At 41.6% G+C, this 13,630-nt stretch overlaps 1 protein-coding gene across 3 annotated transcripts in view; it reads left to right on the forward strand.

Annotated features, from left to right (window-relative positions):
* Window positions 1-13,630, forward strand: part of UNC80 (unc-80 homolog, NALCN channel complex subunit) — a 119,030-nt gene that overhangs the window by 74,949 nt on the left and 30,451 nt on the right. For all 3 annotated transcript variants that reach the window (XM_042874555.1, XM_042874554.1, XM_042874556.1), the window contains 13 exons: window positions 1,042-1,142; window positions 1,937-2,023; window positions 2,809-2,992; window positions 3,598-3,692; window positions 4,626-4,715; window positions 5,087-5,188; window positions 7,532-7,712; window positions 8,878-9,146; window positions 10,298-10,432; window positions 11,200-11,338; window positions 12,355-12,451; window positions 13,097-13,267; window positions 13,479-13,571. In XM_042874555.1, coding sequence (XP_042730489.1) covers window positions 1,042-1,142; window positions 1,937-2,023; window positions 2,809-2,992; window positions 3,598-3,692; window positions 4,626-4,715; window positions 5,087-5,188; window positions 7,532-7,712; window positions 8,878-9,146; window positions 10,298-10,432; window positions 11,200-11,338; window positions 12,355-12,451; window positions 13,097-13,267; window positions 13,479-13,571 — 1,744 coding nt within the window. The remainder of the gene's footprint in view (window positions 1-1,041; window positions 1,143-1,936; window positions 2,024-2,808; window positions 2,993-3,597; window positions 3,693-4,625; window positions 4,716-5,086; window positions 5,189-7,531; window positions 7,713-8,877; window positions 9,147-10,297; window positions 10,433-11,199; window positions 11,339-12,354; window positions 12,452-13,096; window positions 13,268-13,478; window positions 13,572-13,630) is intronic.

Genomic DNA, 13,630 nt, shown 5'->3' on the forward strand with positions numbered 1-13,630 from the left:
AACTGACTGTGAAGCTGAGCTTGTTTTGTGTGGCAAACAGGAAACAAACAGCTAGAGGAATGCTGCTATATAAGCTGCATCTTGGGAAGTTCAAGATGCAAATTAGAAAATAAATTCTCTACCAGGGGCATAGTGTAGTCTCATTGGAATCTGCATTTGTCTCCATCCACAGCAGGCTTTGTCTTGGCTAGACAAAGCCACAGTTGACATAATGTAATGCTGGTGACAGTCCTGCTCCAAGCAGAGTTTTAACTAGAGACCTCCAGAGGTCTGTTCTCAGCATTATTTCTTTGATCCTATGACAAATAGAAAACCAGTTATACACAGCTCTAATATTTGCTTTATGGTCGGTGACTTATTTGTAAAGTAATAATAGGTCCTTCTTTATTTCTTTCTCTTAAATGTTTAGAGATGGTGGACTTTTGTCCTTCCTTTTTTGTCACTCATAATGTTAGCTGATTGCAAACAGAACTTTATGACATTTTCTTTTTTTCAGTGTTGAGTGGGTATAGTCAGTCACTGAATTAGGGTGTTGTTTTGTGATCAAGATATGAGTGCTGAAAACAAAACAATGACTAATTCTCTCTCGTGTTGTTAATCTTCACAAGGTTACAATTAATTCCACTTTGGGGAGTTGATAATCAGCACAATCCCCTGCTGATCACCTAATGTTGCCCATTAACACCAGATAAAGTCACTCCATGAATCACCATGAAGTGCAGTTTCCATGTACAAACAAAATAATATTTTTAGTTGGCTTGTTTGCTCATCTGGAGTTATGAATCCAGTTATTTCCCTGATCACAGTGGTGAAGTGCTACTTGTCCTGTCACCAGAACCTAGGGAAGGTTCAAGTGTTAGACTTGTCATTGTTGCTTGAACTGACTGCAGTGGTGAGCCAAGTCCTAGTACCTCAAAGTAACTCTGTGTATTTCAGTACAAACATGATAAATGTAGTAGGTTAGGAACATTTGCGTTTAAGTGCATCATTTCAAGGCTTTTCCAAGGGAGAGAGTTCTGACTATGTTTTCTTTTTTTATAGTGAGTGCTGTGGCTCAGCAGGTCCTGTGGAACTGCTTGATTGAAGATCCCTCTACAGTTCTGCGCCATTTCCTTGAGAAGCTCACAATAAGCAACCGGCAGGTGAACATCTTCTCTCTGGCAGACTTAGGTATTGCTTAGAGCAGGGGTGCACAGCAACCAGAATCCCTCTGTGGGCAGTGACTGGAGAAGTAGATTTGCTACTCAAAATCTTCATCTGGCTTCAATTTCTGTTCATTGATGTAAATGGGACACAGCTCATTTACCACCACTAAGGACGTGGCTTGTTCTAAGTTAGCCTTGAACAGATGTTTAATGAAGCGCAACCCTTTCTATCAAAGATATCACCTCCACCCATGCCACCTTGTTCTGTTTTCTCTCAAAGGTGGGAGTGGCAATGTCTCTCAGTCTGCCTGTCCTTGGCTGACTGTGAAACTCCCTTCCTGCTTCCTTCCCACCTTAAGCTTCTTAAGGAAGGAAAGTTAGATTTGTTCCCCATCACCTATCTAGCATTCACAACTGCTGAGTTGAGCTGTGCTGGATTTCACAGCATCTCTGTAAAATTTAACTACGTAACCATTTGTTGTAATAAGCAAGAGTTGGTATAATCACAGGGAGAATAGTGCAGAATCAGGATAATACAATCAGGATAAATGACAGTAATGTCCTTTCTCTGATGAAAAAGGCAGACGTTGGCCTGGGTGCTGTGCCTTGGGTCTTATTTTGGGAAATAGAAGAGCAGTCGCAAGCAGAGAGTTCTATTTCATGCACCAACAGACAGAGCTGAACAAAGGGATAAAAAAAAAATGGTTAATGAACAAAGCTGGGGAAGACAAAAGGGAGAAATCCATTTTCTATTTTGTGATGGAAAGAAAAAGCATTTGCTCTTTTTCCAGGATGAGCTAATGTATATGTTAAGAAAGCTTTTGTTGAATATTGGGGACTTTCCTGCGCAGACATCTCATATCCTCTTTAATTACTTGGTAAGTAGCTTGGGGGTCAACTGTGCAGCCCATAATCTTACCTCTGTCTGTGTCTTAGGAAGTTAATGCCACAATCTGCAAGGAAATAAATGGTCTGTAACTGTTCATTTACAGGTCATATCTGCTTCTGGCTCTAGATGCAAATTACTTGTACCAGCCTTTTGTTCCTTAAAGGGAGAGGAGAAGGAATCTTTAGCTTTCTATTAACCCTCTGCACTCCCTGTCCTGAATTTCTGTGTTGAGTCACTAATGATGAATTTTAGACAAACAGGAGGCAGAAATCATTTATTGTTTTACTTAATATTCATTCAGAAAGTGCTTTGGTTGTGAATGGTCTCATTGGAATAAATTATAAGCTTCTTTTATAGTCATAGAAAATGCATTTGTTGGAGTTCTTTTGATTAAGTTCTGAAAAAACAGGCAAGACCTATACAACTCTGGGAGCCTTCCAGTGTTTGTCAGGTGTCTGTGTGGCACGTAGAAGCAGAAGGTACACGGAGTCTTATAATGGAGAAGTTCTCCATTTTCCTCATTCACAATGGCTTTTAAGACTGGGTTGCAATTGCACTTTTTCCCCCCACTCCTCATCCTCTACAGGAAAAGAAAGAATAGTAGAAGCAAATTGTTCTGTATTATGTATGAACTTTCAGGATACAATTTGAATTTGGAGTTTGTCCTCTGAGTGAGGAGAGGCAGAAGAGCCATGTTCTTGTTCTGTGTTTATGGAATGCCCTACACAGTTAGAGTGTGCATTATCTGATCTTCCTCTTACTTATTACTTGCAGGTAGGACTGATCATGTATTTTGTACGCACTCCTTGTGAGTGGGGCATGGATGCCATTTCTGCCACGCTAACCTTCCTCTGGGAAGTGGTGGGTTATGTTGAAGGGCTTTTTTTCAAGGATCTCAAACAGACTATGAAGAAAGAGCAGTGTGAAGTGAAACTGCTGGTGACTGCCTCAATGCCAGGTATAAAAAATGAGTCTTTAAGCTTCTTTCACTTCCAAGTTCAGATGTTCCCACCAAAAAATAGATCTGCCAGTACTGCATTAGACCTGCTCTGAGTGACTGCGTAAGTCGCTTTTGCTTGAGTTGAGGATTCAGTCAGGAAGTTCAACCTCTAGTTCCTCGAGATTCAGAGGGCTACTTTAAGAGCTCTGAAACAAACAAACAAAATGAATAAGAACAGTCTTTTTAACTCAGAACTTTATGCCAATTGGGTTGTGAAAACCTGGCAGGATGATTACTGTAAAATGCAACCTTTCGCTTAAGTCCCATGAGAGCCCCAGCAGAGTGTGCAGTGAGCTTCGGACCTCATGAGTCAGGCAAGAAATTTCTTGGTGAAAAACACATTCAACATTTCAGGCCTGTTCCTTTCCCAGAGTTGTCGCTGCTAAAGTTGCCAGCTCCCTGTTTTAGGAACAGATCAATTTCTCATTAACTGTAGAATTGTGAGCCTATGCTATCACCACATAACCTGTTCCAGGCATTGTCTGTCTGCCCAGAAGTTAATTTAAATTGTTACTTTTCCTACATGGCAGTCTTTTGAAATGCAGCTGCTTTTCTTCCTTTAGGCACAAAGACCCTTGTTGTGCATGGACAGAATGAGTGTGACATACCAACTCAGTTACCAGTTCATGAAGATACACAGTTTGAGGCTCTTCTGAAGGTGAGTTTTTGAACTGAATGGACTGTTTAATGTTTTTTTTTACTTGCCATACCTGGATCCCAGCAATACATTCTGCCTGAGCTTCCTGATTTAGTGTCACATTTGCTGTTACAAACATTTCTGCATCCATATGAGGAAATCTTGGTTGCATGAATACAGAATCCTATCTTAAAGGGTAATAGAAATGTGCTGACATCACAGCCAGCCAAAATCCCACAAATGCAAGTACGTTGAATACATTGCAGCTTGTTATCCCTTGGCTAAATACAGAAGTCATTGAAGTGACTTATATTTTATCAACACTGAAGAGAATGATTAGGATCAGAAAGAGTAGAAATGATGATTTGGTAGCCATTATGATATGTTTGGATTTAGGAGATGTGAAGTCAGTTCCCATTTATGCCTATTATTTTCAGGATTAACTTAACCAAGGTACATAAGAAAAGGACTTGTAGAAACCTCTGATTTGTCCAACTACATTAAGTTTTAATGGGAATCATGCACCTCAGTGCTTGAAGGGGTCTCAACTGTAGTGTCTCTGTACATCCACTGTCTCTAAAACTTGATTAAAGAAGTAGTATGTAAATAGAAGCTACAATACCTGTATGGCAATACGACCGGACAAAAACATGCAGTGTGAAGACCTCAAAAGAAGTAACTTCAATATCCAGGACTGTGATATCCGTTTGCCTTGATTGTTGTGAACATGTCAACTTAATTTATGGTTAAAAAAAGAATGAGGAATTAATGTGAAAAGAGTCACAGAGCCTATAAGGTTGATAGACATTCATATTTATGCCTGTATACATTATTAACTTATTAATATTAACTTATTAAACTTAATTATACATTATTAAAGATATTGTTCTTTTAGACATGGAGGTGTTTGTACAAGACAGCTAATAAGTAACTGAAAGTTTCTCATCACTTCAGGAGTGTCTGGAGTTTTTTAACATACCTGAAACACAGTCTTCTCATTACTTTTTAATGGACAAGCGATGGAATCTCATTCATTACAATAAGGTAAGGCAAAGGCCAGGTACAGATAACTTAGTTCTTTATATCTCATCCCTTATAAACATCAGGGTTATCTGAAGGGGAACAAGGAACCATAAGCAGAATTCTGTCCTGCAGGCACCACGTCTCTGGGATTCAGTTACGTGTTGTAAAAAAATTGGAGTCTGACAGAAGAATGAAGTGACAGAAGTGGAGTCCCTTGGCTCTTAAGGCATTATGTCCAGCTTTCCCAGAAAAGAGAGAGAGCAAATTTTCCTTCTGTTTATGCCCTGCCCAAAATCTTCAGAAAGGATGAAAAAAGGACCTTGTATTCTGTTGTAATGAACAACGCTGTTGCAATTGCATTTGTTTAAAACTCACTGTTTCTTTCCTGGCAGACCTATGTTCGTGACATTTATCCTTTCCGGAGGTCCGTGTCTCCCCAGCTCAACCTGGTGCAGATGCATCCAGAAAAGGGTCAGGAGCTCATTCAGAAGCAGGTATCTTACTGTCACTGAACACCTCTGCCCGTAAACAACTCCCGTAAATAAAACTTTCCTTCCCCTTTAAAGGCCTCCACTCAGACTGCATGCAGATAGAGAGCTCTGCTGGAGAAGCAGCAGTTGGCATGAAATCTGTCTTGGTGCTGTTTAACAGGTGTATGGTATTTTAAGAAGAGCCAAAAAATAAGAATGTGATTCCCTCCCGCTCTCTCCATCCAGCTTCTTTTAGGTGAATCATTTTGCATTCTCCTACACTTGGCCAGAACAAGTGAGTTGACTCAGCTTTAAAAGATGCTTATTGCCTTCTTAAACATGACCTCTGAGTCTTTCAGAACCTTTTCTTCATGAGTGCATCTGGCTGTGGATCAGACAATATCTGTTCTACCTTGCAGTCTGTCCTCTCACTGCAAAGAATGTTCCTTGTCTTTCCTTGTCTTGCTCTCAGATACAAGTCTTTTAGTACAGCCACCACTAGTGACACTGAAGCAGCAATTGTTTCCTCAGGGGAGTCTCTGCCCTTGGAAGGACGCTGTCTTCCCCATTTTAAAGCCTCATGACTTGATAATGTGTCTGATCCTGCTAATGCTCTGCAGCTCCCAGGAGTTCTCTACAGAAACTAAAGGAGAGAACAGTGCTTTTAATGTGCTGCAGCCTCCTGAGAGTATTATTTCCTTAGACAGCAAGGCAGCAGTATTGAGTTCACTCTGCCTGTAGAAAGCCTCATGCTTTTTTTCTCCACAAAAGCAAAGTTTTCTCAGCAGTACACATCTGAATACTTAGGAAAAAGTTGCTCTAGCTGTATCTGCAAAGATGATACTAAGCAGGAAATAAAAAGAAAGGGGAATGTGGTTAAATTGTTAAAAGTTCTAATGGTCTTACAATTCTAGCCACAAAGCAGCTGCTGTAGTTGCATCCTTGGTAATGGGAGCGTGCAAACAGGAAAATATCATCAGGAATCATTATAAAAATTAAATATGAAGCTGCTTTAGAGAAACTAGCTGCTAAAATAATGGCAAACTTTGTTAATGCCATCTCATGTGTGTGTAGTGCAGAACAGGGAAATACCTCACGTGCTGCATCTGTCAGTAGAAAATCTATAAAAATTTGAAAATCACATCAAATTGTTTTGGTTGCTGCACTGCCAGAAATTATTCTCACTGTGGTTCTAGAAGTTGTGTTCCGTACGCCAGGGCTTTTTATGTCCTATGTGATCCAAAAACGTTAGAATGGCCTGTCCAGATTTCTCAGGGCATTATTTTACATTCCATTGTTTTCTATTTAGACCACTTGGAAGACAACATATTTCCAAGGTAAAATGTACATCAAGCATCTGCCAGCCTCTCTGTAGTCATGCAGCAAGGTGCTGGATAACATCTACCTCCGGGAAAGAAAGCAGCACTGTGGAGTCTATGTACCAGGCAGCAATCCATGCAGAAGTTGTACTGTTTGAACACTCCATTCCAGAATGAGTGCACATAAGAGCAAGGTCTTAGTGACTGCAGGATGTGGGAGGCTGGGCTTTGTCCCACGTTGAGCCACGTGCTCTGAGTTTTGGCTTCAACCCAGAAGCTGAAGGCTGTCTTGAAACTGCTTCCAAAGACAGTTGCTTCTACTGCTGAGCACAGCTCTGCCTTATGTTTGCTATTAGAATCAAAACAAAATAGTTGCCTGGTTAGTCCTACCCTTCAGAAGTTCAAAAGAGGCTGGTAGAATGGAACTCAGTTTCTCAGCTGGTATAAACCAGAATTCATCATCAAAGTTGGCAGGACTTCGCTGGTTTACAGTAGCTGAGAATTCGATCTGCTTTGTTTTATGATTACCTTTCTTTTGGAACCCTACGTACACTTGCAATGGCCAGACAAGTTCCAGCCTCAATCCAGCAGGAAGATAATCATCCCAACATAATGTTGCCTATTCTCTAAGAGCTTGCAGAGAGTAAGTGCTACTGCATGGCTTACAGTTCAGAGTTGTTTTGCCTCTGATCACCTTGGGACTCACACAGGCAAAATTTACGTTGACACTGATCTACAGAAGGCTGCATTGCAAATTTGCAAAGAGTTTGACAACCCACATGGTCCTCTACAACACTGGAATAGAAAGAGTTAAAACCTGTTTGCAAATGCAGTCCATCTATGCTGAATGGAGCTAAAAAACACTGGTCATACAAATTCTGCAGAAGGGCACAGTACTTGCACTTCAAATTTCATCGAATTCCTGTCAACCATGAGTGCTCCTTCTCTCCCATCAGAGAAGGCCGTGCAAGCTAGCCTAGAAAAGTGTGTGTACATATACACGAGAGCTTTCTGATTAGACTGATTCTGATTCTTGTCTCTTTTTCAGGTGTTCACTCGCAAACTAGAAGAGGTGGGGAGGGTGTTGTTCCTCATATCATTGACACAGAAAATCCCTACTGCCCACAAGCAGTCGCACGTATCGATGCTTCAGGAAGACCTCCTCCGTTTGCCTTCATTTCCCCGAAATGCCATTGATGCTGAGTTCTCCCTCTTCAGTGATCCCCAAGGTATGGCTTTCTGATGGCTTTCTTTGGTGGTTGCGTACGGCTCAGAAGGTTTATGTGAGGCACTTCATTTGCCACAGAAACACAGGCTGGAAACTCATAAATCTCCTCCTAGAGAAAATGATACATAGCTGTTGGTTGTAAGCATAACAGTGGAAAGGGCTTTGCTGAGTTAAACACCTCCAGACAAAACTTCTTTCTTTGAACGTAAACAGGAATATAATCCTGTATTAAAATTATGCACGAGGCTACGGCTGGAACTGTGTCCAGCTGTGTACTCACCAGAACACAGAAGTTTTTCACAAACTAGGGTGACTGTAGGGGAGGGCCCCTGTGGCAGTTAGGGAGCCAGGGGACTTGTCGTATGAGGAGAGGTGAAGGAACCTGAGCTTCTTCAGTTTCAAGAACACCCATAAATTTTGAAGTTCACCTTGCCTGAGAAAGGGATCTCTGTCTCATCTAGCCCAAGTTTTTCTGTAACTCTCATGGAAGTCTTTGCACTGATTTCTCTGAACCTTGATTCTAGAGCTTTATTTGCCAGCATGCTTTGCAGTAGCATCTTGTCATTGGGTCTGTGTTTTCAAACTGAAACATCAGAAAAATGGTGTGAGACCTCACAGAGCACAAAGTCCACGTTGTGAAAGAAATGGACTTTAAATGAAGATTGGGCAAATCTTGCAGCAGGGATATCAGAGCAGATCTCTCTTTAGGAACTTTGCTGTGAAAGGGTTTCCAGGCTGACTTGAGAATTAAAAAGACCACTGTTTCAGGGTGATAAGTGCTGACCTGTTCTGTAACAGACCCTAAAGACACTTGCTTTCAGAAGCATTACTGTAAATATGCATCATTATCCTGTAATCTCTGGTACACCTAAAAGATTAAGATTCAGCTCAGATCTTCTTTCACATTTGAAGAAGAGAATTTCCAACTGTGGGAAGCAAGTTTAATGAGCTGTGATACTCATTAATCAGTCTTCATGTGTCTTGTTTTCAGCTGAGATTGGTTCAAGCCCTGTAGGCACTTGCAGAAATGCAGAATGGATGAACTCATTTCAGAAAGGCAGAACGAGCGTCAGTGTTTGTGGGAGGATTCTCTGGAAAAACCTGCAGTGTTGTGAGGCTGGCCATCATAGACAGAGTTGATTGCTCTTGCCTTTTCTCCCTCACAGCTGGAAAAGAGCTCTTCGGTCTTGACACTCTTCAGAAAAGCTTGTGGATTAAGCTGCTGGAAGAGATGTTCCTTGGCATGCCTAGCGAGTTCCCCTGGGGGGATGAGATCATGCTGTTCTTGAATGTCTTCAATGGTGCCCTGATCCTGCACCCTGAAGACAGTGCCTTGCTGAGGCAGTATGCTGCCACAGTCATCAACACAGCTGTGCACTTTAACCACCTCTTCTCCCTCAGTGGGTACCAGTGGGTGCTCCCCAGTATGTTGCAGGTGAGCTATTTCCATGAAAAATACAAGGGAAGACTTACAGAGTGAGCACTTTGTTATAGAACTGAATGTTAGTGAATAAACTTCAAAATTTCCTTACGTTGTCACAGCTCTGTTAGAGCTGTTGCATTTATCCAAAAGAAGTTACAAAGAATTGTTACTTCCACCAGAGGTGCCTGCAGGTTCTTCCACTTTTCTTGGTGGAATTAACATATTGTTAGCCATTTCCCTTTTTTCAAGTAAATTAAGTCTTGCAAGTGTAACAGGCCATGGGTGACAAGCATGCTAGAGGCTTGTGGTTGTACTAAAAATGTGGATATACTTCAGCCTGCTAGCCTGCTAACAGAGTACATTTCTGCAGAGAAACTTCTAAGAAGCATGTGCTGTAATGTGAATTTTGCATTACCACAAAATTTCAGCATTACATCTGGCAAACCTTAAGAAAATTCTGAGTGTCTCTGTTCCAAACCTCCCAAGTATTTGTACCAGCAGAGATGTGCAGACAGGCGATTGAAATGGGCAAAAGAAGGAAGCGCAGTCAAACTGTTCCTAGCAATTTATGCTGTTTGTGTATCTCTGAGAAATAAATCCCACTTATTTGGCATCATGTTCAGTGGCCAGCTCTGAAGGAAATGCCACTCTAAAAAGCTTGAAATGTCTTTGAAGTGGGCAGAACTGTCGGCGTGTTGAATGATAGTTCAGGAGTTCAAATTGTCTTGGCAAAGTGGGGATGCAGTCTGAATATGGAAAAAGAAAAGAAAAAATAACCAGCAGATAATGTTGATCGGGCTGGACTGTTGTAGGTTCTTGATTAGGAATAATCAGCTGCATGAATGTGTAGAATGGAAGAGAGCTGATTTAGTAGCATTTCTGCGGGACAGAATATTGGACTTGTTCTAGCTCTGAAGCTAAGTATCAATCAAGTGTGTTTCTGGTGAAGGATAAAAAAGAAAAAGGAAACATATCATATACCATTCTGGAGTTGACTATAGAGAATTGTATCTTGTGAAAGATACATGGAATAATTCTGTTTCTCCAAGCAGCAGCACTCCTGACTTGTAATCAGGCTGTAGTTGACGCAACATGAGGTTAGGAGTTGAAGAACCCTTCCACTAGAGTAACGTAGCACTTCCATGTCTTTTATGGTTGTTCAGGTATATGCTGACTATGAAAGCAACCCACAGTTACGCCAAGCCATAGAGTTTGCTTGCCGCCAGTTCTATGTTCTGCATCGCAAGCCCTTCATTCTGCAGCTGTTTGCCAGTGTCGCCCCTCTGCTGGAGTTCCCTGTGAGTAGAAACCATTCCCTAGGCTGGGTGTGGGGAAGCCTGTGTGTGCAGCCAGCCTCCCATCAGAGATCAGGAGGAGAAAACAGCTGGAGCATCAGCACCGTTCAGGTTGAACACATCCTTACTGCAGTTGGTGCTACACAGAACCATTTCCTGAGCTTATTTCTTCTCACTTCTGTTCATCGGTTGATTGAGCAGCATATTGAGATAATGAGCCACTGGTGTCTAGGGTAGTCAATATAGTTTCACTTTAAATATCTGTATATATAAATATATGTGTTATTAAAAAATGTGTTACAAAAGGACAAAAATTTGCAACTCTTTAAACAGATCTTTTCTTAGAATGCAGTAATATGAACAGAAAGCTTGTTGCCAAGTTTTAGTACATATGAGCTCCAAGACTGGATTAGCCACGTTTTAAAATCCTCACTAATCAATTTTTAACATTTTAATGAGCTAAAAATTATTAATGGAATTGTAATTGAAAGTGGAACTGTTAAATCTGACTGCACATACACTGTAAGCACACACATCCTTCTTAGCAGGGCAGCTAAGACCTGCTTTTTATGGCAAGTAAAGCTGTGTGCAGTGTTCACATTGTTTCCACTGTAGCATCAATCTGTTGAATCAGGTAAGGCTTATTGCTTTAGAGCACTTAGTGCTCCCTGTGGGCTCTTTGTCAAAACAAAAAGGGTTGCCAATACTTCCTGTAAAGATTGCTAGGATGCACACAGGCCCTCAGAAAATCAGCCGTGTCGTTGAAACAGGATGCTACGAGCAACGGAACCAGCAAAGGAGTGTCAGCTCAGTGCCTGTTTGACCTGCTGCAGTCCTTAGAGGGAGATACTCCAGACATTTTGGACATCTTAGAGCTGGTGAAAGCAGAAAAGCCTCTCAAGTCATTAGGTAACAGCAAAGAATCCTTTATTCAGTAATTCTGTATTGCTGCTTATTGATTAAACATGTGTCTGATGCAGCTTATTTTCTTTTTCTACTCCTCGAGTGCAGTAATGTCTGCTTCTCATGCCTCATGAATCTTTTAAGGATGACTTTATTACCACCATACACTAGATATTTTCTGCAGGAAAGGAATTTTTCACTTATTTTATTCCAAAGCTCCTTTTTCTGCGTTGAGCCTACTAGTCTGAAGCTAGCCCCTGGCATTTTGAATTTTATCATGTGTGGATGAAGAATAAAGATGGCTAATAAACTATATCATGCTGACAAGATCAGCGTCATCCTCTCCTCTGTTCCATGCTGGCAGGAAACTCAAACATCCTCTCCTGTGGGCAGACTGTGACTAATAACTGATGGATGCCATTCAGGCAGTCAGTTGTCCTGATTACAAAGCAGAATGTATATGGCTGTGTGATGTATGCAAGACACTGTCTCTCTTGGCAGTCAGCCATACAATGCAGCATTTAAGGAGTTGGCTGCTGTGTGCTCTGCAGGGAAATAATTTTGTCTGATTTTTATAAGGATCTTTGACTTATTTTCAATTTTGCACATTCCTTAAATAACACTGATTTTGATCAATTAGTCTTAGTATTAAAGCTTTGTTTTATCCTGGAATTTTCTGATGCTGTCACCAGTGGTGCATCAATGTCATTTTTAGTATGGTGGAAACATCTTGGAAGAAGCAGATAAAGGACCGCAGTAGCATCTGTAGGCCTTCATGCTCAGCAGTGATTTGACCTACTAAAAATCGTTTCTTACTTAGTGCTCTTGGATGTTGGTACAAGTGGGAGTTCAGCACTGTTCTATCTGACAGGCTCATTTTTGTCGAAAGTCATGAGCTTATTAGGGAGTGTTAACATGAGAAACAAGCTATTGAAAATGGGGGGAAAGAAAGGAGTGTGCTAGCTCTTTTCATATTCCTTATGTCTGTGTGCTTATCTTCTCCTATTGTTTTATTCTCTCAGACTTCTGCTATGGGAACGAGGACTTGACCTTTTCGATCAGTGAAGCCATCAAGCTATGTGTGACAGTGGTGGCCTATGCTCCCGAGTCGTTCAGAAGGTGCTGGTCTGTTTTCTTGTTTTGTGCAGACTCAGAAAAGGCCTAGAAGTTGCATATGGCATGAGGAATCAAAACAGAGGACATAGAAAAGCAACACAAGCACTACGCTTCTCTGTGAGGCCAAGCTTCTGCTTGTTGATGCATTTCCTAGGGCACCAGCTCCAATTCTAGCCAGCTGCTGAAAGCAGTGCTGAGCTGGGTGGCAGGCCAAGCAGCAACAAATAGGCTGTATTCCTAGATGGGGGCCACATTTTGTTCTTAAGCTTACTGTTGCCAGAGAGGTACCTGAGGGCAAAAACAGGCAGCTGGAAAGAACAGGAAGATGCAGAGAGATGGGAAAGAAAAAAGGATAGTGTCTAAGAAGAAACCAGAGAAGAAAGGAGTTTTTGGAGGGAAAAAAGAACATCCACAGATGGATGACTTATTCAGAGGACACCCGAAAGTTCAGACACTTTGTATTACTGTTTCATTTTCCCCTGAAGTCCCTCATACCAGAGTTTCTTTGGCCCAAGGCTGATTACCTAATGAGAAGCAATGAAATCACAGGCTAGTGGGAGGTTCAGGGGCCTTCAGAAAGAATCTGAACCTGATGAGAGTTTCAGGATTGACAGCTTATAACAGAGCAAGTAATGGTTATTTTTCCAGCCTCCAGATGCTGATGGTCTTGGAAGCATTGGTTCCCTGCTACTTGCAGAAGCTGAAGAGACAGACCTCTCAAGTGGAGACTGTGACAGCAGCTCGTGAGGAGATTGCTGCTATGGCTGCGCTTGCCACCTCTTTGCAGGCCCTCTTATACAGTGTTGAAGTTCTCACCAGGTAACTCACACTTCACAGGTCCTAGATTGTTTTTGCTCATCAGTCTGGGGAAAAGGAGTGAACAAGAGCTCTCCATATCTGAGTTTAGTTTGTATAATGGTTGAGGTTTAGACTGGTGAAGTTAATGCTAGGTTTCACTAGACCACAAGCAGAATTTCAGTGCACTTATTAGATACAGTTTTTAGCGTGTTACTCACATTCCCTTTGCTAGGCCTATGACAGCCCCACAGATGAGTCGATGTGACCAAGGCCATAAAGGGACTACGGCAGCTAACCATACCATGTCAGCAGGTGTGAACACCAGGTAAGTCAGTGCATTTTTCTTTCTTTCTTGTCCTTCTGAGCAGCTTTTCTGATTTTCTT

The sequence above is a fragment of the Lagopus leucura genome, unplaced genomic scaffold (genome assembly GCF_019238085.1).
Source record: "Lagopus leucura isolate 7727_CA_CO unplaced genomic scaffold, USGS_WTPT01 Super-Scaffold_100012, whole genome shotgun sequence".
NCBI lineage: Eukaryota > Metazoa > Chordata > Aves > Galliformes > Phasianidae > Lagopus > Lagopus leucura.